Source organism: Triturus cristatus, chromosome 9 (assembly GCF_964204655.1).
Source record: "Triturus cristatus chromosome 9, aTriCri1.1, whole genome shotgun sequence".
NCBI lineage: Eukaryota > Metazoa > Chordata > Amphibia > Caudata > Salamandridae > Triturus > Triturus cristatus.
In genome coordinates this window covers 108887228-108913544 of record NC_140592.1, presented here as the reverse complement: position 1 = coordinate 108913544, position 26317 = coordinate 108887228, and the positions used below count along the sequence as shown (strand labels likewise).

General features: G+C 44.7%; 1 protein-coding gene across 1 annotated transcript in view; it reads right to left on the bottom strand.

Annotated features, from left to right (window-relative positions):
- Nucleotides 1-26317, bottom strand: part of SUMF1 (sulfatase modifying factor 1) — a 287292-nt gene that overhangs the window by 132874 nt on the left and 128101 nt on the right. The window contains exon 4 of the mRNA XM_085624512.1: nt 5062-5144. Coding sequence (XP_085480638.1) covers nt 5062-5144 — 83 coding nt within the window. The remainder of the gene's footprint in view (nt 1-5061; nt 5145-26317) is intronic.

The window sequence follows — 26317 nt, the reverse complement described above, 5'->3', positions numbered from 1 at the left end:
AGAGCGAGTGAGACAGGCACCACGGAGGATGGGGAGTGGGGGGGGGGAGGAAGCGTACTGATACAGCCAAAGGTGTACCTGTGCTTTATCATGGTAGGTGGGAGAGACGGAAACATGGTCAATGGAGGGAGGGATGGCAGGGTAAGGCAACACAAACAATGGAGTGAGGGAGGGTACGTAGGAGCAAACCAACAACGACAATGAATGAAGAATGTGAAGGGGCAAGCCAACACGGACAAAGAATAGAGGGAGGGGAAAAAAGGTGGGTGGTTAGGGGCAAGCTAACACGGACCACAGCAGGAGGTAGGTCGAGTGGCCACAAGCAGATGGACAGGTGAGGACACGGACAGAGGAGCAGTACATAAGGGAGCCAGCTGAAAAAGACTCGCTATGGAAGAGTGCTTAAATTCACCCCAAAAAGTAGGGCCTAAAAAATTAGCAGTGGAAGGACACAAGTAATTCGTCCAAGGCCCATACAAGGAACAAACACACAAAAACGAAATAAGCCAATGGAAGCTCAAGAATAAGAGGCAAGCGAAGGACAGTGACAATGAAGGCAACCGATGGCAAGCAGTGGGTGGCCTCTAAGCCCGCTGATAGAAAACAAAATGCCTCGACGAGAAAGGCGGTGTCTGGGTGAGACCTAAAAGGGGATGATCCAAACTTTAAGAAAGGAGTCTCTAAAGCGCCCTACTAGTGATGAGCACAAACAAGGTTGAAACACACTTGGCATCCTTCCAACTGGGACACCGTTGGTATTTGGGAGCACACGGTTCTTCCATGGGCCACCATTTAGAGCCGGTCAGGAAGGTCAGAGTAACACCAGAAGTTGGTGACTGCACTACCACACCCAATATTCATGTTAACCCAAATTTAGAGGCTTTCAATTGCTCCAGCTTTTTTCCACTCTTAAAGCTGCAGATTAGCACCGCCGGCACCAATGGGCATGCTATGCTGTCCCTGTACAATGAGGTAGTGTTGAAATATTGTTCAATTGCTTATACCAATTGAGTTTAAATCACTAAAGTTAAGATACATATGCTCCTCACTGTAAATAAAACCTTTGGGTGGCGCTTTGCTTCTAAACAGATGGTGGTAGTATCCATCATCAACAAACTAAGTCTCACACAACAACTCCCCTTCCCAAGCTAGGCCTTCACTTCTTTCACATGAGCAACACAAATCTCCCTACATGGACCCTGTAATTTGTTTTTATATAAAGTGTGAACTGGGCCTAAGGGCATTAGTGTACTGAGAGATTCCATTACACAAGTTTATATTTTATTTCTCAACAAGTCTAGGGTGTTCATGGCCAGTGCCACCAAAAGAAGAAGCCAGGACCTTGGTAAAAATAGGATCCATGCCATGTCCAAGCCAACAGAGAATGTTCTTGATTAAAGGACAACTACACCCCAGACACAGCATCCATTGTACAAATGTCCCAACACTGAGGAAAGACTAACAACGTCTGCATATGTAAGGTGCTGCTGCAATTATGCAACCCTTCAATGCACAACCACTAACCAGCCAAGGGAAGGCAAGTGGCAGATAGATGATTTAATGTATGTTGCAGCCTGGAAACCAAATCATTATGACCTTTACTGGTAGATCTAACTTGGATGAAACATCCTGGCCATAGGTACGACCTCTTTAAACTGAAAGCTCAAAATAAGATGCTGATGTGACTGAACCAGGCTACTAAATTGAGAATCTAGCAAATAATATGCCCTATCACAACTCTAAATCACAAATTTAGAAACTTGGTGGCATGTGAGGCTCACCATGAGACTTTCAATACTTTTATAACAAGAACTGGAAAAAAAACACAGATTTGGGTATTATAAAAGGTCTGCATGAAGAGCCACATAACATATAATTACTTAACTTTAGACAGAGTACCAGTATAGTGGCATCTATGTATCAATATTCAAAGACCAATTTAGACACAAACAACCATGCTCCTAGAGTAAGGTAAAAACAGGCACCCAGACACATAGACATACACACAACACACACCCATATGCCCAAGTAACTTGGTGGTACAAACGCCCATATGGAAGGATGGATGGATGAATGCATGCATGGAACAGATTTAAAAATTCAAGAAAACAATTTCCTGTTTATAATGCTGACAATCGGACTTTTGCTTTGTTGGTTTCAATGGACGTTTATGTGTTTTGTTTATTATTTTGTTTCAGTCTGTGCTGTAACAGCAGTGATTAAATAAAGGCAAAGTTATTTCTACATTCTGCATAGAAATATAAGCGTAAATAATTGTCTAATATTAAACCTGCTGTAAAAACACCTAGAAGCGTACAGGTACAATAAATCTTTTAATGTGAATTGACTATGAGAAAGAGATATTAATAAGAAAACATTTAGTGTAATAGGAGGGAAAAAAACTCATATATTGGTCTTCTTTCAGACAACCTTGCACCGAAATTAACTGGAAGACTGTACCATGGACTCTATTAAGACAGTTTCAAACGAAAAGCACAATTAAACTCCACATCATGCATTTCTTCCCCACCAATCACAAATGTTACAATGCAGTATTTCAACCAAACTCCCTTCTTCCTCTTGCATATGCAATGGGTTATCGATAAATGTCCCTGCCTTTCAAGACACACCTACAAAGGGATGCACTCGAGATTTATGGGAGGAGTGAATAAGTATGTGTTCAGGCTATAACCCTAACTAGCCCTTCCTCCCTCTGGAGGGAAGACCATGTTGCTAGAGTGTGTTCAGTACCTACACAGAGGACTGGCCAAGTGAGGTACATTTGAGAAGTTGCATTGACCAGCACATTCTTCTAAAAATGTTTGGCAAGAATGTTTTTTAGGATACTTGTCTGTAAGGTGCACTAACATGCCACAGCAACCAGTTAAGGGGTCTCAGAGTCGCGTCATGATCCTGTAACACAAGCTTTCAAACTTCACCTCTTTTTACAAGCCATTCGATCCTAGGAACTTACAGCCCAGAAGCAGGATTAAGGAGATGAAATCCTATGTGACGGGAGCACTTCACAACGACTGAAGGAGTCTGACATGCCGCTTTAGTGTATAGCCAGGTGAACTGCTTTAGTAAATACATCTGACTACTCTGTTGAAACCCCTATGCGCTCCTCTGCAGAGACTGCTACATCACCAGAGCTGGTGTGCACCACCTAGCTGTAAAGCACTAAAAGAAAGCTAGTTCAATTTGTTTAGCCTTGCATTTTGTCAAAACGAATGGCATGTCATAAACACAGATTATAAAATGGAGGCAAAGTTGGAATCAGACTTGAACTATGGTGAACATCTTTGCCTTAATGGGGTGTTTTACCTCCCTTAGTGTCAAAGAAGTTACACAAGTCACTGAAGTTGAAACCACAGGCATATACTGAGAAAGCAGATCAATCAAAACCATTAAAAAATTGCATGCCATTAAAAATAAACGGTGGAATGAACCTTTGCTATTCTACTTACTATGCTATTGGCGCCCACGTCATTCCACTGGGGCGTATGCGAGTGAGGACGTATGCGCATACATTTGTCAACAGTCAAAGCGCATGCACGCACCAATTAAGGTACATAGGCGCTATTGCTTACATTTTTTTATTTACCGGTCCAAGATGGCGGATGCCACTTAGGTTGGTAAATATTTTTTTGTTTTGTTGAAAGAGCAAATTTAAACACAAAAAAGAACTGCGTAATGGAGGAGGGAACGCGAGGGAGCAAGTTGGCGCACAGAGATGAAAAGCCATTGTTGTCGCTGCTGATGTCAGCCAACTGTCACCCCCTGCTGGACCAAAGAGACCCTTAGCCAGCCAGAGAACGACTCACCTAACTATGGATGGGAAAAGCTTAGATGTACCTTGGAAAGCCCCCGCATTCCCTCGGCTGCACCCACCGGTGTTCAGCCAGGTCTAAAAAAAAAAAACACTTGCAAGTATTTTTAACTTCGGAGAACCCTGGCAACATCTTATTCTGGAAAGAACCATGCAACCACCTTAATTGCAAAAACGGTTATTCCTGGAATCTAGTTTCCTGTCACCGCTTGAGCGTAGCTGTAACGCTGAATCTCTTTCTTTGAGCTTTAATCCCTCTCATAATTAGAAGCAGCCACAGTTTCTCTTGTTTCCGAGATATAATCCGTACTCTTTTAACCAAAGATGATCCTATGTTAAAAAATAAAAAAAAAATTAAAAAGAAGACCACGCAAAAAGACATTAAGAGATGGGGGAGTGAGGTAATCTGTAAAGGAAGCCAGCATCAATTTACTATGGCAAACCCAGGTGGAGGCAGCGAGGGTAAGGGTGCTTATGGAGGCCGAGGAGCAAAGCTGGGGCAACTTGTGGCGCCAAGGATGGGGGAACCAGCCCAGCTCTCGTCACAGAACCTGCCTGTGGCTCTTTCACACAAGAGACCAGTCTCGTTTTTACAGATGCAACACCTGGGTCTTTAACATTGTCAGGTTACATACAGAAGTTACAGATGTGACGATGTCTCGCTCACAGAAGCTACTGGTGTCTCTTCTCAGAATAATCTCGCTCTTTCACAGAAGTTACTTTTAGTCTCCCAATAGACGCTACGCGCCTTTCGAGTACCCAGTGCCTCTTTCACAGAGGCAGCACGTGGTTCCTTACAGATGTCTCATTCAAAGAGGTGACATGCAGCTCTCAGAGATGGTACAGATGTCTCTTTCAAAGAGGGTACATGCAGCTCTCAGATATGCTACAGATGTCTCTTTCAAAGAGGGTACATGCAGCTCTCAGATATGCTACAGATGTCTCTTTCATAGAGGTTACATGCAGCTCTCTCAGATGCTACAGATGTCTTTCAAAAAGGTTACATGCAGCTCTCAGAGATGCTACAGATGTCTCTTTCAAAGAGGTTACAAGCAGCTCTCACAGATGCTACAGATGTCTCTTTCAAAGAGGTTACCATGCACCTCTCTCAAAGATGCGTTCAAAGATGTTACATGCAGCTCTCTCACAGATGCTACAGAGGTCTCCTTCACAGAAGCTACTGTGGTCTCTTTCACAGAAGTTACTTCAGTCTCACAATACAGGCTACTCACCTTTCGAGGATGTTGGAATCCGGACCCTCGGGGTGTCTCCAATTTGCTCCTTTAACAGGTAGCCACCAGGGAGCAGCTGCAACCTAAAAGCAGGCCAAGGAACTACATTACAAAACCTTTACATTTTTGCTCGTCTCAAAATATACTATTCCAATTAAACAAATAAATTGCAATATATATATATACACACATATACATCATATGTGTATGATGTATATGTGTATATGAGAGTTGTACTTCATCTCAATCCTATAAAGTAAAGGACAGCACAGCATTCCAACGTGTTTTAACCTCAGCAGGTCCTTATCAGGATCTATAGTATTTATGCAGACACACCGAGTGTAGTGTGTTAATTATTTTCACTACTGAGTGTGTGAAGGGGCCATGGGACACCAGAAGTGAAGCCTGAGGGCTTCGAGATGCCCTTTGCTCGGCAATGGTAGTACACAGCATGTTGCACACAGCAGATCTGCATATTTGTCTTGTTGGTATAATTAAAGGCACAATCATATAAAGAGCAAAATGTGTTCAATCCTTGCGGGGAGCTAAAACTCTAAGATATTAATCTTTGGGGATATGGCACAGCGGTTTTCTTCTGTCAAGTGATTCTAGGAGGAAATCTGTAAGATAATAAATATTGTCCTCACAAGTCAGTTTAGTTCAACCATGTAAAGGAGAGGATGTAGCCCAACTTACATCATCAGAAATGACTCCGTAGTACGGCGTCTTTACCACAAGTTTTAGGGTCAAGATAGTATCTAGTCCCAGCTCCCCCTTCTTCAAAGCTAGGTCCCAAATGGATAACTCTTCACAGGTTCTTGACTCCAGCCGCTCATAACCCAATATTCTCTACCTACTCGGGTCACCTGCATCACCATGCAATCAGGCACCCTAAAAACCTATCTCGTGATGCATCCCCAAACTCTAACCGTTAAGAATAGATGCAAGGAACCTTAAGAAAAATGCTGGACACATTATACAGCGTTACAACAAACAAATGATGGACGGAATGCTGACAATGCATACATTCTCCCCCAGTCAAGAGATCTGGGTTAAATCCATCGTTCTTTTGCCCACTACGCCACCCCAGTTTAGACATGGCCATATGCAAATCAGTCTTGACCCTGTGCCTCATGGGAACAGTTCAGCCCGAACTGCCAAGCCATGTCTTCCCTGGACCGGAATCAAGCATCCTAGGACCGGTTTCTGGCTATCAGCCGTCATCAGCCAGGATAGCATAACTCCAGTGGCGTAGTGAGCACGGGTCCCACGTCTGGGAATACCCATCCCACTTAGGGCGAAAAGCGTTACAACAAACAAATGATGGACGGAATGCTGACAATGCATACATTCTCCCCCAGTCAAGAGATCTGGGTTAAATCCATCGTTCTTTTGCCCACTACGCCACCCCAGTTTAGACATGGCCATATGCAAATCAGTCTTGACCCTGTGCCTCATGGGAACAGTTCAGCCCGAACTGCCAAGCCATGTCTTCCCTGGACCGGAATCAAGCATCCTAGGACCGGTTTCTGGCTATCAGCCGTCATCAGCCAGGATAGCATAACTCCAGTGGCGTAGTGAGCACGGGTCCCACGTCTGGGAATACCCATCCCACTTAGGGCGAAAAGCGTTACAACAAACAAATGATGGACGGAATGCTGACAATGCATACATTCTCCCCCAGTCAAGAGATCTGGGTTAAATCCATCGTTCTTTTGCCCACTACGCCACCCCAGTTTAGACATGGCCATATGCAAATCAGTCTTGACCCTGTGCCTCATGGGAACAGTTCAGCCCGAACTGCCAAGCCATGTCTTCCCTGGACCGGAATCAAGCATCCTAGGACCGGTTTCTGGCTATCAGCCGTCATCAGCCAGGATAGCATAACTCCAGTGGCGTAGTTTGTTGTAATGCTTTTCGCCCTAAGTGGGATGGGTATTCCCAGACGTGGGACCCGTGCTCACTACGCCACTGGAGTCTAGCTATCCTGGCTGATGACGGCTGATAGCCAGAAACCGGTCCTAGGATGCTTGATTCCGGTCCAGGGAAGACATGGCTTGGCAGTTCGGGCTGGACTGTTCCCATGAGGCACAGGGTCAAGACTGATTTGCATATGGCCATGTCTAAACTGGGGTGGCGTAGTGGGCAAAAGAACGATGGATTTAACCCAGATCTCTTGACTGGGGGAGAATGTCTGCATTGTCAGCATTCCGTCCATCATTTGTTTGTTGTAATGCTTTTCGCCCTAAGTGGGATGGGTATTCCCAGACGTGGGACCCGTGCTCACTACGCCACTGGAGTCTAGCTATCCTGGCTGATGACGGCTGATAGCCAGAAACCGGTCCTAGGATGCTTGATTCCGGTCCAGGGAAGACATGGCTTGGCAGTTCGGGCTGGACTGTTCCCATGAGGCACAGGGTCAAGACTGATTTGCATATGGCCATGTCTAAACTGGGGTGGCGTAGTGGGCAAAAGAACGATGGATTTAACCCAGATCTCTTGACTGGGGGAGAATGTCTGCATTGTCAGCATTCCGTCCATCATTTGTTTGTTGTAATGCTTTTCGCCCTAAGTGGGATGGGTATTCCCAGACGTGGGACCCGTGCTCACTACGCCACTGGAGTCTAGCTATCCTGGCTGATGACGGCTGATAGCCAGAAACCGGTCCTAGGATGCTTGATTCCGGTCCAGGGAAGACATGGCTTGGCAGTTCGGGCTGGACTGTTCCCATGAGGCACAGGGTCAAGACTGATTTGCATATGGCCATGTCTAAACTGGGGTGGCGTAGTGGGCAAAAGAACGATGGATTTAACCCAGATCTCTTGACTGGGGGAGAATGTCTGCATTGTCAGCATTCCGTCCATCATTTGTTTGTTGTAATGCTTTTCGCCCTAAGTGGGATGGGTATTCCCAGACGTGGGACCCGTGCTCACTACGCCACTGGAGTCTAGCTATCCTGGCTGATGACGGCTGATAGCCAGAAACCGGTCCTAGGATGCTTGATTCCGGTCCAGGGAAGACATGGCTTGGCAGTTCGGGCTGGACTGTTCCCATGAGGCACAGGGTCAAGACTGATTTGCATATGGCCATGTCTAAACTGGGGTGGCGTAGTGGGCAAAAGAACGATGGATTTAACCCAGATCTCTTGACTGGGGGAGAATGTCTGCATTGTCAGCATTCCGTCCATCATTTGTTTGTTTGTTGTAGTGGACACATTATACATGCATCCACCGCCGGGCCAAAAAGAACCTTCACGCTGAAACATGAACTGACAAAGATGTTCCCTTTTCACCCAGCTAGAAAAAAAAGAGATCAATTGTTTTATAAAACGTATACATACCAGTAGCTATCATTTGCCTATCAGCAAAATACTTGAATCTCATTCCAGTTATTTATTGACGCCTGGCTTTTCATTGCATTTCGCTTCCTTGGGTGAGTTTAAGAACTTGTCATGTTATTTTCTTTTGCTCGAAACATCTTTCTAATGCAAGATGTGTGGTAACTATTATGGAATAATAATGTTTCTTCTAACATTCCAGCCTGGTGATGATCTGACTGACTATTCCATTTTGTGTCAGCTGAGCCAGGCTGGTGAAGCTGTATGTGTGTGGGTGAGTTGCTGTTGCATAAAGGACCTTCTTTTTGACCACGTGTTTCTGCATCTTCACAGTGGCGACGAGGAGGGGACAGTGCACTTCAACACAACTCCTCGGATCCACTCTCTTGACTGGTACTGCAGAAAGAGGCATTAGGACTCTGTGGATGCGAGCCTCCACCCTTATGTTGTAAGCAGTACTGATGATGGATTAAACCCAGATCCGTTGACGGGGGGGGTTGCAATGTTCAACACTCCGTCCATCATCCACTTTGGTTTTGCTTTGTTTGCCCTAAGTTGGCAGGGTATGCCCAGACATGGGTCCCTTGCTTACTTTGCCACTGGATTCAAGCTAGCCTAGCTGATGACGGCTGATTAGCCAGAAACCCGTCCCAGGATGCTTGTTTCCGGTCCAGGGAAGACATGGCTTGGCAGTTCAGGCTAGACTGTTCCCATGAGGCACAGGGTCAGACTGATTTACATATGGCCATGTCTGAACTGGGGTGGTGGAGTGAGCTAAAGAATGATGATGGATTAAACCCAGGTCAGTTGACTGGGGGTGAATGCTTGCAATGTTCAACACTCCGTCCATCATCCCCTTTGGTTAACCAGTACTGTGGCCGTCACCTTATGCTGGATGCTGCACTGTGCCAGTTACCAGACGTATTCAGTACTCAGGCCCAAGGAAGGATAAAACATATCTCCACGTTTCTTTCCCACGCTTCTACCGCTCCCGCAGAGTGATCTTCATAATGTTGTGGGGCCTACCTGGAGCACGCACCTTTGTCCCTTGCAGTTGCTTGTGATATGGGCATTGTTGAAATGTTGTGGGGCCTACTTGGAGTGTATGTCCTGCCTCAAAAGTCATCTGCAAATTGTGTAACAAGAAGGGACATTGTGCTAAATGCTGTCGTTCAAGAAAAAGCAATGTGAAAGTCAATGAAGTATTGTCAGAATCTGTCATGGCAGTGGAGGATTGCATTTTGGCTGTTTCTACAGAGATGGAGAAGAAAGAACATCTCAAGGATTTCATTGCGATTGATGGGATATACGTGGAAGCCTTGATAGATTCTGGTGCTTGGTTAACTTTAATGTCCAAATATATTTTTGACCAAGAATTTGTTGACAAAATGGCTTTAAAGCAACCTGATGTTGTACCAAGTGGATATGGTGGCTGAACCAAAGAGTTGAGGGGATTTATTTGAGCCAGAAATTGAATATAGGTCCAACAAAATTCAAGACTAGGCATATGCTCTAGTAAGAGGGGATGGTGTCTATAGTTGACATCATCAAAGGGAGCTGGGGATTCTTTTGGATCCCAATGCATCTCCAACCGTCAGACTTTGAGAAGACTGCATTAGGGAACTGCAGGTGATGACTGTCCAAAGTCTGGATGTTAAGAGAGGTTATTCCACAACCAAGTTTGTGAATGAGTTTCCTGATGTTTTTGCTGAGAAGATGGCTTGTCTGAGAGGATATTTTCATAAGATAAGATTGAAAGAAGGTGCCTATGGTTTATAAGGTGAGAACTTCAGTTAAAGAGGAGTTGACAAGATTATGCAATGAAGGAATAATTGAGATGGTGGAGTCTTCTGAATGGGTTGCACTAGTTGTGGTAGCTCAGAAGCAATCTGGGAGATATGGTTGTGTGTTGACATGAGGGCTCTAAATAAAGGTGTGATTGTTGAGATATTTCCTCTACCAAATGCTACGGAGATGTTCCACGATGCATGGAGCAAAATTGTTTTCTACACTATATTTTAAAACAGAGTATCATCAAATAAGACTGTATCGAGAATCAAGTGATCTTACTACTTTTATTTTAGTTGATGTCGTTTCTAGGGATGTTGGCGTTTCAAGTGAAATGTATTCCTCATCCGGCTTCAAAGACTGTTCATATGAGAGAGTTACTAAAAAAAGAATTTGTTTGGAGTGAGAATTGTGAAAGGAAGTTTATTGATGTGAAGGATTTTCTGAATGTGAATAATCTATAGTGTTTTAATCCAGCTCAAGATAGTTATGTGATTACTTTTGCTAGTGCAGCTGGGCTTGGTGCCGTGCTGCTGCATAGAGTGAAAGAGAGATGACTTTAGAACCATAACACACATTTCCAGAACTTTACATGGTGCTGAATTTAACGATTCTACCATTGAGAGGGAGACGTTGTGTGTTTTTTGGCCATTCAGAAGCTGAGGAATTTTGTACAGGGAAAGACCTTTACTGTGCTGACTGATCATAAACCTTTGGTGGAAGCACTGTGTAAGTAAATGTTTAGATGCTGTGTCCATGCATACCAGTAGATGGCTAGCAATTTACAAGAGTATTTTTTGGAAGTTTGTTATGTGCCAGGTCCCAACAACAAGGTTGCGGATTGCTTGTCGATACTAGGTTTGCTGGATGAAAAGTCTGAAGAGGATTACCATCCTTGTGTTCAAGTGTGAATGATAACAGATGGAGTAATCTCGTGTCAAGAATGAGTAGCGAGTGTTGGTGAGGATGCTATTTTGCAGAGTCTATATGAGGTGTTGAGAAAGGGGTGGGGCTCAATCCAGAGGGTTCAAGAGTTGGAGGTGTACCGGAAAATTAGACATGAATTGTCCTGATGATGATGAGGTGGTTGTACGTAGTACTAGATTGGTTCTGGTTGCGCTCAGAGAGAAAGTCATTTAGTTAGGACACAAGGGTCACCCAAGAGCTAAGTAAAACCAAAGCGAGAATCAGATTGAATTTCTGGTGGCCCAGTATGGATACCCAGATTGAAAAATTGGTTAGAGGATGTTCAGATTGTGTGAGGAGTCAAAGTTCATGTAGTGAGGAACCCCCCCATGGAGTGTAGAGATGTTCCCCACAGGCCTTGGGAGTATGTTACTTTGCACATTGTGAGACCTTTACATTGCAGTGGATCAGGATTCTTTTGGTCCTTATTGATCAGTTTTCTTGCTGGGTGGAAATTGGCATTGTGGGGAGTGTTGAAACAAAAAGAGTTACAGATTTTCTGAGTGTAATCTTTCTATTTCAATTGATTTTATTGATTTTAAAAGCGCACATAAAGAAATACTAATACAGACTTGGTTATATTGGGTGGTGATAAACAACGAGTGAAGCGAGCATTGAGAAACAACCAAGTATAAGCAATAGGACACAATAAGGCAAAAAGATAAAAGCACATTTATCATAGTAATAATACAAAGTAATAATGATAAAACAGCGCCTAACAAACATATGAAATAATAAAAATAGACCGGAGTACATATACTGGAAAAGTTTTGTTATGTGACTTGAGAAGGTAGAGAACCAGTATTGTGTGAATAATACTTTCCCATGTGCGTTACCAAAAAAAGAAAAGAAGTGGCAGTCAACCGTGTCGCATGTGTGGAGATAGGAGGGGTTTCCGCTGTCAGTCAATGGTAGGTGTAGAGGGGATCAATATGTTGAAGAATGATTAAGAGAGGGTGTGACCGGGAACAAGTCAAGGTGGTTCATTTAAAGCGAAATAGTTGTCTAACCTATTCCAGATGTGTCTGATCTGAGTTTTTCAAGGGGATTGTTGAAGAGCGATATTGTCAGCGCCCCGTAAATGTATAATCCAGTTATTCCAATAATTGTAAGAGGCTTTGTTTGTGTCCTTCCAGTTATTTAAAACTATTTTCATCACAGACATGAGTAAGAGGTTCAATAGAGCCTTATCTGACTGGTTTTCTAGGCCTATAGTGGTGAAACCGGCAATCAGGGAGGGAAACTCTTTTTAGGTGGCAGTAGAATAAGGCAGAGACAAATTCAAACACTTTGTTCCAAAAAGAGAATAAGGTTTTGCAGTGAAGAATGAGGTGTGCTAAGTCGCCTACATCTCATCAATATTCCAGCAAGTTGGGGCTGGCCGAAGATATTGTTTGTATAGAAGTGCAGGGGTCCAATACGCTTTGTGGAGGAGCCAAAGTTTTGTTTGTGATAAGACAGGGGAGACTTTCTAGTAAGTAACTGAATTGCATATTTGGGTCCAATGTGATTCTGTTAAGTCGTTAGAGTTGTGTTGTTACCAAAACCATGAGACTCTGTCAAACGCTTTCTCTGCGTTTATAGCAACAGATGGTGTCTCTTTGTGATTCGCGTTTGAGGACGTGACAGAACAGGCAGGTATTGTCGTTTGACATGCGATTCTTGATGAAGCCTACTTGGGAGTTACTTATTAGTTTAGGGAGGAAATCATCAAGTCTGGTGGCTAGTATTGTCACGTAAATTTTGCAGTCCACGTTGATGAGTGATATTGGTCTGTAATTTTGGGGATGTAAAGGATCTTTCTCTTCCTTGGGGATAACTATAATATTGGCTTCTGTCATTGAGTCGGTTGTAACACCTGAGCTAGCTGGGTTTTGTAAAATGAGTGAAATCTTAGCTAAAGAAGGATTACCTAGTAGTATTCTCACAGATAATGCGCCACAATTTGTATCACTGGAGATGGAAGAGTATTTGAATCAGAATGGAATCAAGCATAAAAGATGTCTATAGTGTCATCCTGAAAGGAATGGTACTGTAGAAAGGTTTAATAGAGCAATTAAAGAGTGCATGTAATTGGAGAGGAGTGCTTGTAGGAATTGGAAAGATGGATTTAAGAGATTTGTTGCATGCTTACAGAGTTACACCTCATGTCACTACAGATAAAGTGCCTTCAAATTGTTAATGGGTAGAAAGGCAAACGCTATATGTTTCCAGTTTGGGTATTAAGGGGTAAGGAAAACAGTGTTCAATGGAAAATTGACAATAGCATTACTAGAGAATTGAGTTGTTTGAAAAACAGGAAGATGAACCATGATTTGCACAAGGCTGTCACTAAGGGGCTCATTACAATGTCGGGCAGAAAGCCTCTGCCCAACACAGTCTTGGACTCGGGACCTACCAACTTGCGGTCAGCGGTTCCAAACGACAGATTATGATGTGACCGATCACTGTTCGGTCAGAGTCCCATTGTTTCCTATGGGAGCTTGTGTTCCGCCCGAGAACCGGCCGTAACATAGGCTCCTATGGGGAAATGAGGTGTTTGCTGAAAACCCTGCACTCTGTCACAGGCACCCCACGGTAGCTGCGACTCAGTGCCGGGTTTTACAGGGGGTTCCCTTAGGTACCCACTAAGCCATCAACCAGAGGACGCGGGGCCAAAGGGCCCCTGCCAGGGGGCTCCAAAGTCACTTTTTGCCAGCCTCTTCGTGTCGGACAGGCCGACTCGGAAAGGCTGTTGGAAATCGACATCATAACCCCACGGGAGGAAAGGCTTCCCCTAGGGGTGATCGATGCAGTTCCGACCAACAGGAATACTCTGAGAGTCACTCAGAACCGATTTGGAATGACTGCGCGGTTTACATTCTGACCGCGAACATCATAATCTGTCATTCGGACTGTAATCCGACCGAGTCGGTCGAAAGGGTTCCGACACGGTTGAGGAGATTCCGACTGTCGGGTGGAGGCTTTACGTCCGACATCGTATTGAGCCCCTAAGTGTGTGTTCAGAGTTGGGGATTTTATAGCCATAAAGAATCCTACTACATCAGGCGGGGTTTCAAGATTTTTGGGTCCACATGTGGCAGTGAAAAGATTTTGTAATGCCATTAATATAGAAGATAGCAGGATATGGCATCTCAATAAGGTTGTTCTTTACAAGGCGGGCATGTCAATCTTCGTCACTCTGTTTTTTCTTTTTGAATCTTTTTGTATATACAAAACCTTATATTGAGTGTAGTTAATGTTATGGTCTTCTGTATTGTTCATATACAGTTAGTTTTTATTATTGGGGGAAGATTTGTGGTAACTATTCTGGAATTAGAAGGTTTCTCCTAACATTCCCACCTGGTGATGATCTGACTGACTATTCCATTCTATGTCAGTTGAGCCGGGCTGGTGAAGCTGTATGCGCGTGGGTGGGATGCTCTTAAATAAAGGACTTTCTGTTTTACCACCTGTGTCTGAATCTTTACAAGGGGACTTCCATTTTATGTTAGGAAAACGAGATCGTTCATACATTTTTTTCAAAACCCTTTAACAAGGACTCTGAATATTAAATCACTGTTCCCCATGCACAACAAACATGGGGAGGCTCTCACTGGACCCTGTCTTTGCCACTGTGTAAGATTTGAACAATACCTGCACATGCTCAGTCCTTATCCAACTATGTCTTGTCATTAAAAATTATCAGCTAGGGTCTGCCCACCTCCCTTCACATGTCTATCTATTGCTTCTCTCTTGTTCCAAGTGCTTTGAAGTCGTCCTGCAGAGTACAATGCTAGCTACATCAAATCACGCAGACCTAAGCCGGTATCACTATTCACATCAAGCTGCTCACGTGCATGCATTCAAGCAGTGCTAAATTTATGCCTGTGTTTATTAATGCTCATCATCGGTACTTACTTGTAAACACTGGCACTTCATTCGGACAGTCCACCACATGGCGGGGCTACCTATTTTTTTTTTTTTTAAAGCGCCTAAATCGGTAGAGAGTTTACAATTCAACAGAGTTTTGAAAAAATAATTCAGCCAGCATGCCCATTTCATAATTTCAGCATAATATGGCCTGGAAAGGTTCAAAATGTCCTTTTTGCATGAGTAGCATGTTAGTAGATAACAGACACTGTCATTCAGTCAGCGCTGGCTTGGGCAGGTGGTGGTGCAAGCCACAGTGCCTTCCCAAAAATGACCTTGAAACCTGGCTCTTGATTTTTTTTTTAGGTCTCGCCTGTCGTTAGCAGCATGCATGCGCTGCTCTCGCCATGCGAGGGCTTCTTGGAATCAATACGGTTCCAGAAGTCGTGTCTCTGCTCCGCCTGCAATTTCCATTTGTGCGCGTCATTTTGCATCATGAGTTATGCAAAACAGTGTCATGATTGCACCCGAAGCATTTTAATCCCTCCTGGTTGCCACCTTGTCCGCTTTTGGCCCCGCCCACCGGGATTGGATCTTTTACTTGCGGCGGGAGACAGTGACTCTTAATTATCCGCTAAGCACTTTTTTTTGCTATTACGGTGTTTAGCTTCAACAATGGCTGAAGCGTCTTTCGTTTTCCCAGTCTTCCTTCGTGTGAGTTTGTTTCACCGACAGTTCGTTGATCCCGTGGTTAGAGGTTTGAATCCTGGCGGTTGAACTGGGTACAAGTCCAAATGAGTTGAGTAACAAACATCCTTTTTGTCTCAATAATATTGTCAAGAGATAGGGCGAGCATGCACTTTACAGATACACGTCACTCCTTGCCTTCGCGCCGTTTCACAGTTACACCCAGTCCCCGCAAAAATGTTTCATTAATTCCTCCTGCGACTGGACTCCCGCTCCTCAGGGAACCTGTGAATACCACCTCCCCGCTGGTGCAAATGAAGACAAGGTATGTATGCCACTTAAAACGAGGAATGTTATAAATTGTATTTCAGTAGGTTGGCTGGAAAGTATGAGGAGAACACTGTCAAAGCTGCCGACGTTGGAGCTGGAGAACCCGGTTCGCGTCGGCACAACAAACTTGGGAATACGCGCCCAAAAAAAGTGACACGGAGTAATGTAACTGGTGCTCATGTAAAGCACTCCGAGATCTGAGGGTTGAGTTCGCGCTATGTGAAACTGCAAAAATGTTGATGTGTCTCAAATATTTCGCCTGGATGTCCACTTAACCAGGGATGCTTTGTGAAATGACCGGAACTCGAGTTTATTATTCAACAGTATGTGTATCGCAGCCTCTCTGCTTTTCCAGGTTTCTTGCAGCTCTGTGACCAGACCCCACAGTTGGCATCTTGTTTACATCTGTTCTTTTGTCACCAGTCTGAGACAAACAGCAGCAGGCAGGGTTAAATGGCGACTTCCTGTACTCCAGAGCAAAACTATCATTAGTAGCTGCTTCCCAGCTACCTGCCAGAGTGATTTATGGTTTCTGAAGGAGGAGAAAGGGACGCAGGGAATCCTTGGAGTCCGAATACTTCTCTGCTACAGTTGCGTTAAATGAGGAATCGCATGGGGCCGACGGTACTTCGTGCGCGCGCGCATTAAAGTGCACAAACTCTATTCATTGTACGACTGTGCATAGCAAAGCTTAATCGGAACAGATGTTTAAGAAAGAAATACTTGTGTATTTATTTTGGGTGCGTCACTATCGCATTGCTGACCAGAATTATATCTCTATACATTTCACTTGCTTTGCTTGTGCAATATCGTGTGCGCCTATATGTTTTATCATCATTATGACAGGCTTGAAGAGTTCTGCATATCTTTACCATTATCAGGGATATTGGGATTAAGCGCCAACAGAAAACCAAATTATGTGGCAGATTTATCTAAATTGTGTGTTAAGTAAAAGCAAATCATGCATCTGAGATTACACGGACATTCAAAGTGGAACCATGTTACTCCAGTACTTAACTAACTATATTGATTTAGACTGCAGGCTCGAATCAACTCAAAGGCGCTGACAGTTTGCATTCTATGGCCAGGTCAGCATTTGCATCACCAGTTTAAATATTGTTTTACTTTGGAGGCCATGCACCTTTTAACAACGTGCCCACTTTAATTTTCTCCATTGCAGCTTGTTTCCTGCTCGTGGCAGCCTGGTCACCTTGTGCCTTCTCTCCCTTCACCCCGCACCCAACACCCCTCCGAGATCACTGCTTGTAATTTAAGTTATTTTTCCAAAATCACAGGATGTTGAGGCGATGCAGAGACTCGACCTCCTGTGTCGGCAGCTCTGACTGTACGCCATTCACGGCATGTTTGGCGCTGTTTGATTGCTGTTTTTTAAATGTTGCCAGATGGAGTAATTTATAAACTCCAATGCTGTTCAAGTCGCATTGCGTGCCGTCTCTTCCCACCCCAACACCGCTTTCATTTTCACCATGGCATCTTGTTTGCTCAACCTTTGCAGCCTCTCCCTACCCCACATCCACCACCCCTCCAAGATCGCTGCTTATATTTAAAGTGATTTTCTCAAAATCACAGGACACTTGCTCTTAAGTGACTCAGCACCCTGAAAGCTCTGGGGCCACACAATATGCTGCATTACTAAATCCTTATAAGGTCCCAAAGGCGAGACCTATTGCATTGCAAATGCTTGTTTTTACATACGAGACTGCCTGCAAGACATCTTTGGTAGTATTTAGGAAGGCATTCTGGAAAATGTGACGTAGTACTCTTTTACACACTCTTGCGCGTCTTTTCGAACTGGCCCCCCAAAACTCTAAAATTGGAATAAAAGGGGGACATCTGGGGAACACTCATATACAGTTAGTACAAATGTAAAGATCTGTTCCATTTGCGTCTTTATTAATAAGGAGCTGAACATGTCAGAGAACTCTAGCAGGACCACATCCTAGCCACATAAATGCTCTTATCACCTGCCTCCTCTTCTGTCAGGAGGCAGGCACAAATATGCACGTCAACCACCTACAGATTTCACTCTTATGAGCACAGGACAACGGGCCCCATCTTAAAAGTTCATGCAAGCTTAACTAAGCAGAGCATGAATGGGAAAGGGTTATTCCAAATAAATGACCATTTTGTTTCAAGGAAGCGGTTTCAACAATTTACTACAGCAGTTCTTAACCTGAAACCTGGGACCACTGGGGGTCCGTGACATCTACTCAGAGGGTCAGCGACGCCTTAGAAAATGAAATAATATTAGCAGATTAATAAGGTGTATGTAAATAATGGAGCAAAATGTAAAATTGAAAATGTTAAAATGTTCTGTAAATGTGAAGGAATCTGACACTGGAAGTTATAAATTAAGTTTGTATCCTCATATTCATTCTTGGTAGCAGTGTAAGTGCATCAAGCTGAATGCTGCATGGGCGATGGGTCGCCTCAATTGAATTTAGCCTAGCTCTAACCTTTCCATAAAAATAAAAATGTTGATTTTTTTATATTTCTTCATGAATTAAATAACATATTTAACCATTTATATATTTGTTTGATGAATGCTTGTTTCCATATTTTTGGTATTGTTCTGTGGTTCCCAGATTCCGATAATGACTCTGTGGGGGTCAGCAGAAGTCAAAGAGTTAAGTTAACTGCCAAACTACTACGTCCTATGCCCGCTAAGTCTGTCCGTTTACATGGAGAAAGGTCTGCTGGTTCTGTATGAATTATTTTCCGTACAGACACTTTAATTGTTCCCCTTCCAATCTTTTCTCTTGTTTTAGCTCGAGCCTGGGCAGCGCATGCGCTGCTGCGAGGCATGGAGTAGTGGAGTATGCCTTTGAAACACCGGCCACTCTCCACCCATATTTTTAATTGGCTTGTGTCATTGTCCTTCGTAAACACTCGCTTACGAGTCGTTATTAAGCGTGCTAACCCTTCGTACCACCTTGTCTGCATTTGTTACCTCCCATAACGACTGGACCTTTTACTGGTGTTACATGGTCTGCTTTATAAATTGGTGAACCCTATTTAATTTAATGCGCCTCCCCCATTCCATCCACTACCTCACAGCCCACCGCCCGCTTTTATTTAAATTTTTACTAATGGCGGTCCGCTTAAACTATAGCGGTCGCGTTTTTTAATTTATTTTAGCAGCGCTGTCTTCATTTGGCGGCCGCACCTATTTATTTATTTTACTATCGCCCATGCACCACTTTCACATTCATAGAGGCCACGCCCCTTTCTTTAATGTCGGCTGCGTACCTTTCTTTAGATGCGGTGTGTGTAAAGTAAAAGCGCGGCGTAGGCGCTTTTCCCAAAATTTAGGCTTGGCCATAGCGTGAACGCGCAGCAATCAGGTAAGGTGTCTCTGCTCACTTTCCCTACGACATCTAAGTGTTTCTAATGAGGTTTTCTTTTAACTTTTATGCTTAAAAAACTGTTATTTTGCCAGCAAAATTGGAACTGACCACTTGTAACGAGGCAGATGCACATGTTTAAGCGTCTGCTCGAGTAGAATAGGGCCGCCATCTTTGTGGACGTGTTTTGTGTTTGTTAGTGGTTTAGTTGTAGAGCCATCTCACCCTATTTAGGCATGGCCACAGCTCGAGCGAATGCACCACCGGCATGCCAAAGGCAAGAACTTTGGCGCCCACTCTGCCTCATTGGGATCTAATATAGCACTCATCTATGTGCCGTGCTTTGACCTCCGGGGTCCCTCAAGGATCTGCTTTAAGCCCAGCACTTTTAAACATCTATGTTCGCCCCTTGGCTGACATGGTGGAACGTTGGGGGCGGACTCTTTTCTCCTATGCAGACGATACCCAAATCATCTTTTCTTTATCACCTGCACAGGATCGCAATTCTGGGTCACTGAACTATCTGACTCATGTAGCCTTTTGGATGAACAACTCATTGAAATTGAACTGAGGGAAAACAGGAGTGCTGGTGCAGGGAAAGAATCCTTCCCTCTGGGGAACTCAAGGCTGTCCGGCTGCTCTGGTTGACACCCCTGTCCCTGCCCCCAAAGTAAAGAATCTTGGCTTTATAATGGATGCTCAGCTCTCTATGGAGTACCAGGTAAAAAAGGGATATGGTACCTGTTTCGCGACCTTGAAATAGTTATGCAAATGTATATAGATTCTTCCTGAATCTGCCCAGAGAACTGTCATCCAGGCACTTATCTTATCCCGACTGGATTATGGCAACATTCTGTACCCGGGGAGTGACAAAGCCTCCATGAGACGTATGCAGGTGGTGCAGAATGCTGCCACAAGGTTGATCTACCGATTGCCTAAACATGCAACAGGTATACCTCTTCTCTGGCTGCTTTAAAAAACAAGTGGGAGTTGGACCTGCAGGTGGAAATCCCGGACACTACGTGGACGCAATTAGTGGATAGAGCCCGAAAAAGCAAGAGAAATGCACGATTTCAATTGATTAATTTCTACGTGCTCCACAGAGCATACCTTACCCCAGACAAAATAAGGCAATACTTTGGGGCTGAGGAAGCGGCTTGCCCTAGATCTAACAGGATAGGAGCGGACCTGGTCCACATGTTGAGGGCTTGCCCACACTTGCAGGAGTTCTGGAGGGAGATTGGCGGCACGTTGAATGAGGTAGCGGACAGGGATTTACAGTACGACGGGGCCGTTAGTATACTCCACTGGTTCCCGCACACGCCCAAGAATAAAATATCCAGTAAATTTATAGACATGGGCCTAATACTGGCAAAGAGGGAGGTGACCAAGGGATGGAAGTCGAAGGTGGGTCCAACACACCGGAGATGGCTGAACGAACTCCTAAAATGGGCGGCTAGCGAGAGCACACTCAGATACCAGCTAGCTCACCGTAAACCGGATGAGCGGGCTCAGGCAGCGGCAATGGAATGGGAGATGTTAGTGCAGGCCTTGCGAGACAGCCTAACCAGGGGGGAAGACGATGAGGACTCTGATGACGCAGCTGATGTAGTCGTGATGCCGGCTCCCCTGCCAGTCACACACGCTTAGTGATTACTGGATCTTTCCTGCTAACCACCACACATACTAACTCTTCCTGGCTAGGCGCTATGGGGGAGCACTGGGGAGGGGGGGAAGGGCTGAGGGAGGGATTGCAAGATCAAACTTCAGGGAAGTAGAATGGGCGACTCATGGGACTTTGGGGGAGAAGGGGGTTAACGTCAAAAGCGGGCAGCGGATCTCCCCACTAGACGACTGTACTTGTAAGAACTATACCGATGTAACATATGACTACGTGTGCCGCCCGGCCTCCGGGATGTGGGCAGTACGGCTGTGTATACTGCACGGATAAATGGCTACGGGGGGTGGGAAACCTGCACTAATGACATTTGTCCTGAGTGTTCTACGGTATATTTGGTCCTGCAATAAAAATGGTTTGACAAAAAAAAAAAAAAATCAGGTATACCTCTTCTTTGAAGGCTGCATGGGTGAAAGAAGGAGAAACGCATTCAGTTCAAGGCATTATGCTCCGTTTTTGAAGCAAGGACAGGAACTGCTCCCTCCTTATCAATAATCTGAAAACTTCACATCAGTCTGCTCACTGCCTGCGCTCTAGTAACCTCTCTCTGTGCACTCTTCACAGGTTTAAACTGTCTCGCATGGGAGGTCGATCCTCTTGGCACCTAGGCACTAAACTTTGGCATACTCTACCGAAACACCAAAAATACTGCGCTTCACTGATCACTTTTCACAGTCAGCTGAAAACGTGAATGTTCTGATTTAGCTGGACCTGAATCGCCTTATCGGTTGCTAAAGCGCCGGGAAACCCCATGTTGGGTAGCTGTTGCGCTATATTGGCTTTCTAAATAAATAAATGAGTGTAAACACGAATTTAAGCTAGACGAACGGACAGACTGCACTATGTGCAAATACTCCTCTTGGTTACAAACCCACTGCTTAAGGAAGCAGCCACACAGGAATTAACACGGATAGAACTTGTTCTTAGATTAATAAATGGAGTCATCTCGACACTGTATCAGCTTCTTCTAAACGAGACCCTCGCTAAAGTCCATCCTCACACAACTAAATGGAGCTCCCTCATGAAGCACACCCCCCACTGACCACCAAATGACAGCTGTAGGGAGAGGTCTTACCAAAAGCTCCCAGAGAGGTGTGGCTCACTAGTTAGAGGCGGCAGACCCGTAAGCAGAGAATCGGCCAGGGACCAGGGTTCAATTCCCGACGCGGCAGGGTCGTGGACCAGGGTCAAAACGGACTCGATAATTCTCGCCTCGGTACCTACTCTAACCAGGAACACACTCGGCAACTCTGGGCATTAAGCTTGCCTCATCTCTACAACGGCCCCCCACAGACGCCGGGGATGCCTGGTTTCACCTTGGAGCTACCCAGAAAGGGACCCTCTCACAGGGATAGCCAGGACGGGTTCCCCAGCGGTCTACAGCGCCGGGACGCCCCGTTGCTGGGGTAGCTGTGCGCTTTACAAGTCTACAACATTTACATTTACTCTAGGGAGAAGGCCCACTACAAACTCCCATTGGATTGTGCATGCACCCATCAAATTGCACAAATACTACCATACAGTTAGCCCACTATAGAGTGTCAAATCAAATCAGGCGTTTGTTAAGCGTGACTACTCACCTTTAAGGGTCTCAAGGCACAGAGGGGTGTGGGGGGGGTTCGCAGTGTGGCGTGGGACGAGGGAGGGAGACCTTCCTCAAATTTGGTGGCAATGTCTGAAGATGCAACCCTACTGGAAGAGGTGCTGGGGGGGATGCACACCCACTTCCATTGTTAAATTCTAGACGCCTTTATTAATCTCACTGCCAAGTCTGTTGGGTCAGTGAAATACGGAATATACTTGTAATTAATCCATGTGGGGCAGGCAAAAAAAATGCTACACATTGTACTGTTACAACGATATTGTAATGGAGCTTGAAGATATGTTGTTTCTAATTTTTGAAACTGGTAAATAAAGTGTTTAAAAAAAAAAATACGGAATATACTGCTCGGATCTCCGTTTTAACCAGATTTGACATCCGGAGTGCCTATATATAGTTTAATTCTTCTGAGGTGAATACAATTAATTTGGCAACAAATTTCTGTGAATCCCTTAATAGCTCAAAAAAACTCCTTTTATATTAATCATTGTCTTTTGTACGAAATCTGGATGAGCAATAACACTCAGGATGCAAGATTTGGTACCACTGGAGAAGCATATCGAAGGTTCTCTGAATTAAGGACCTTTTTGCCCGAAGCACAAAGTCCCAATGTGCCTTGAGTTCCTGTATGAAGTAGTAAGACTGAGTGAGGGAGAGGTGGGTCTCAGAGCCGTGATGTACCAGCATCCCAGTTACGACTGGAACAAACTCAGACCAGGAAGAAGGAACATTTTGGGGGGGGGGGGGGATACCTAGGACTAGAGGTCAAAATATGGAACGAAATAGAGGCTCATAAGAGATATTCTTTCACACGCACCTATCTAGTGCACATTTGGCAACTTTTACGGCTGGTTTTGAGCATTCCACTGCGGACCGAAGTTTTGTGCTGTTTCTGACAAATAGTAAGCAGTGGGCAGGGTGACTGGCTGTGCACTTCTAATTGCCCATGTGTGCTTAGCCAGACGTCTTGGGTCGGCCAAACACACATGCGCACTTATATTTTTCCACCCCGGGGGCATAGAACAGCCGGGTTGGAGAAACAGCACATACTCCCTTGTCCTCAGCGCAGTGTCAAACTAGCCTGGTCAGGCCAATCCCCGCGCTTCTCTCATGCTTGAGAGCAGCGCGGGGATCGGATGGGAGTTGTGATGCTGTCCCAGGGACTCCTGGGACAGGAACTGCAGCAGAGGAGCGCAATGTAGCCGGCAGCACCACGTAAGTTTTTTTTTATTTTTTAAATCATTAGCCCACCCACCTGCCGCACACTCCCACCAGCGTGCTACCTGCTGGCCCCCTCCACCCCCGCACCCTCTTCTATCCACCATGCCAGTATTTTTGTTTGTCGGCCGCCACTAGCTTTATATAAGCACCTGTTACGTACAGAAGGACACATTCATTTTAAGCAGGCACGGAGAGATTAAGTGACTTGCCCAGAATCATAGGTTGCTGAGCCAACGCCGGGGATCGAACCTGGTTCCCCATCTCCAAAGTCGGTAGCTGGGTGTCAAAGTTGTACTAATGAGGCGAAACCTTTGTTCAGAAGGTGCGAACATGTATAAAAATGACAAAATAATGAGGTAATACTTACAGAAAATGTGCTGCATTACGCCGCATAATTTGCCTGGTATTGAAGCATAATTTAGTGAAACCTGACGCATAATTAGATCATCTCCTGCTAGATCATTCCAGTGGCCCTGGTTATGAGTTTTTCTGGCTAGAGGTAGGGTGACCAGGCGTCCCAGAATTGCCTGGACAGTCCCGGGTTTTCACCAGCTGTCCCGGCAGATTTCGGCAATTTTGGCTCATGTCCCGGTTTTTAGAGGGAGTCGACTGAAACCATTGAGAGACACTTATTGGGTGTTCTAAAATTGTGCTAGTTAGCAGCTGTTATAAGTAAACAACTTAATTAACAGGTATAATGCTGGTTTTAGAAATTCCATTTTATTTATTTTCTTAGTGCTTCTTCTGTGTTCCTATGTTGATAAGAGTTGTCATTCAGCGCAGCACCGTTGATGTAAAATTGCAGTTCTTCTTCTATTCTTGCAAAATGTCCCGGTTTTTGGTTCTCAAGTTCTGGTCACCCTAGCTAGAGGTCTACCCGAGGTTTAGATGTTAATGGGTTATTTGGCTAGGAACTGAATGTGTGTCTAATCAGTAGTGCCGGAAGTTTATTTGGGTGGTAATTCGTCTGTGTGTGGACCACTATCACGTTTCCCAGGTCCATGCATGACTGGCCTCCCTCCGCCCCCAGGTTTTTTCTTTGCATTCTGGAACCTGCAGTTGTGTTTATTCCTTTATAAACCCAGAAGTACAAGTCCCAGAATGCAAAACAATATAGCTGTCTGGAGAATCTAGTCACGCAAGGAGTTAGGAAACTTGGCAGTATGTCCAGTGCCTTAAATGGGCCGGTACTGTCCGGTACACAGCACCAGCACTTTTTTATTTTGAGCGGTAGAGTACCGTCACTTCTTGAGAGAAATGTAATACTTTTAATTGGGGAGTACCAGCACTTCTCGGTAACAAACAGGAACTCTAGTACAGAGCAGTGGCGGCTGGTGACATTTGAAAGTGGTAGGGCGTAAAATAATTGTCATACTTCACCGCAGCGAGCGAGCCGGTCCAACCTACGGGGGTTTGGGAGGTTTCCCCCCGTGAAAATTTTGAAAAAAGAGTGGACAAATGGTGCATTTTCAAGCAAATTTGAGAAAGCAGGAAGGTTCATGTGGATATCCTAATTCTATCAGCAGCTTGGTCGCAAAGCAGTAGTAAGGGGCTTTTAATGCCTTAAGCATTTCTCATGCTTTTTTTAATTCAAATTAGAGAGTTTCAATATGATTTAAAAAGAAGACTCCTAAAAAACACTGTTGCTGCACCCTGTAAGAGACAAGGTAGTATAGAAACTTACACTACTTGCTATAAGTAGTACCTGAGAGGACGTGAAGAAAGAGATATGACATGAAATAGGCAAACACGTTTTAGTGATTGACCGTCACTAGAATAAAGGTCCTTAAATGCGCTTAAAAGGGGTGGTGCAGGCTCAGGAGTAACATTAAGAAATATTTATCTTTCTGACGTTTCAAGTCTCCCCGTACTTGCAGTCTTTCTATAATATGCCAACACCCGACCTCCCTAATGATGCTTTTACACCTTAGTTTCACGAAATGGCAAATAAACTTTAGAATGAGAAACAAACCGTGCGACGATACAAACTGTGAATGAATTATTGACAATTCTGCACAATACCCCGGAGGAACTCATGATGAAATGGTACAAAGAGATGACGAGCTATCGGACGACTTGGAAACCCCTGGTCCGCGATGCTTTACGTGTTCACAAGGGGCCCGGGACCCAAGAGGGGTGTTTGGGGTGGGGGTGATTTGTGTGTGATATTGAATAGATGCATACGTTTTGTTCCTAAACCTACATATTTTTTTCACCTTGCCGTCCCTGAACAAACTAACGCAGTGCAGTAATGGGAAACAGAGTAAGCCTGGAAACTATAACAGTGGTAGTCTACTGCCGCGCCACACGGACGTTTGGAAACTGGGGGTAAGTAAGAAATGTGCGGGATACATCAGAATCAAACTACGCACTTTCCCTGCTAAACGGAACGGTAAAAGGAATGAAAAAGATGCCAGGACACGCAACTCTGA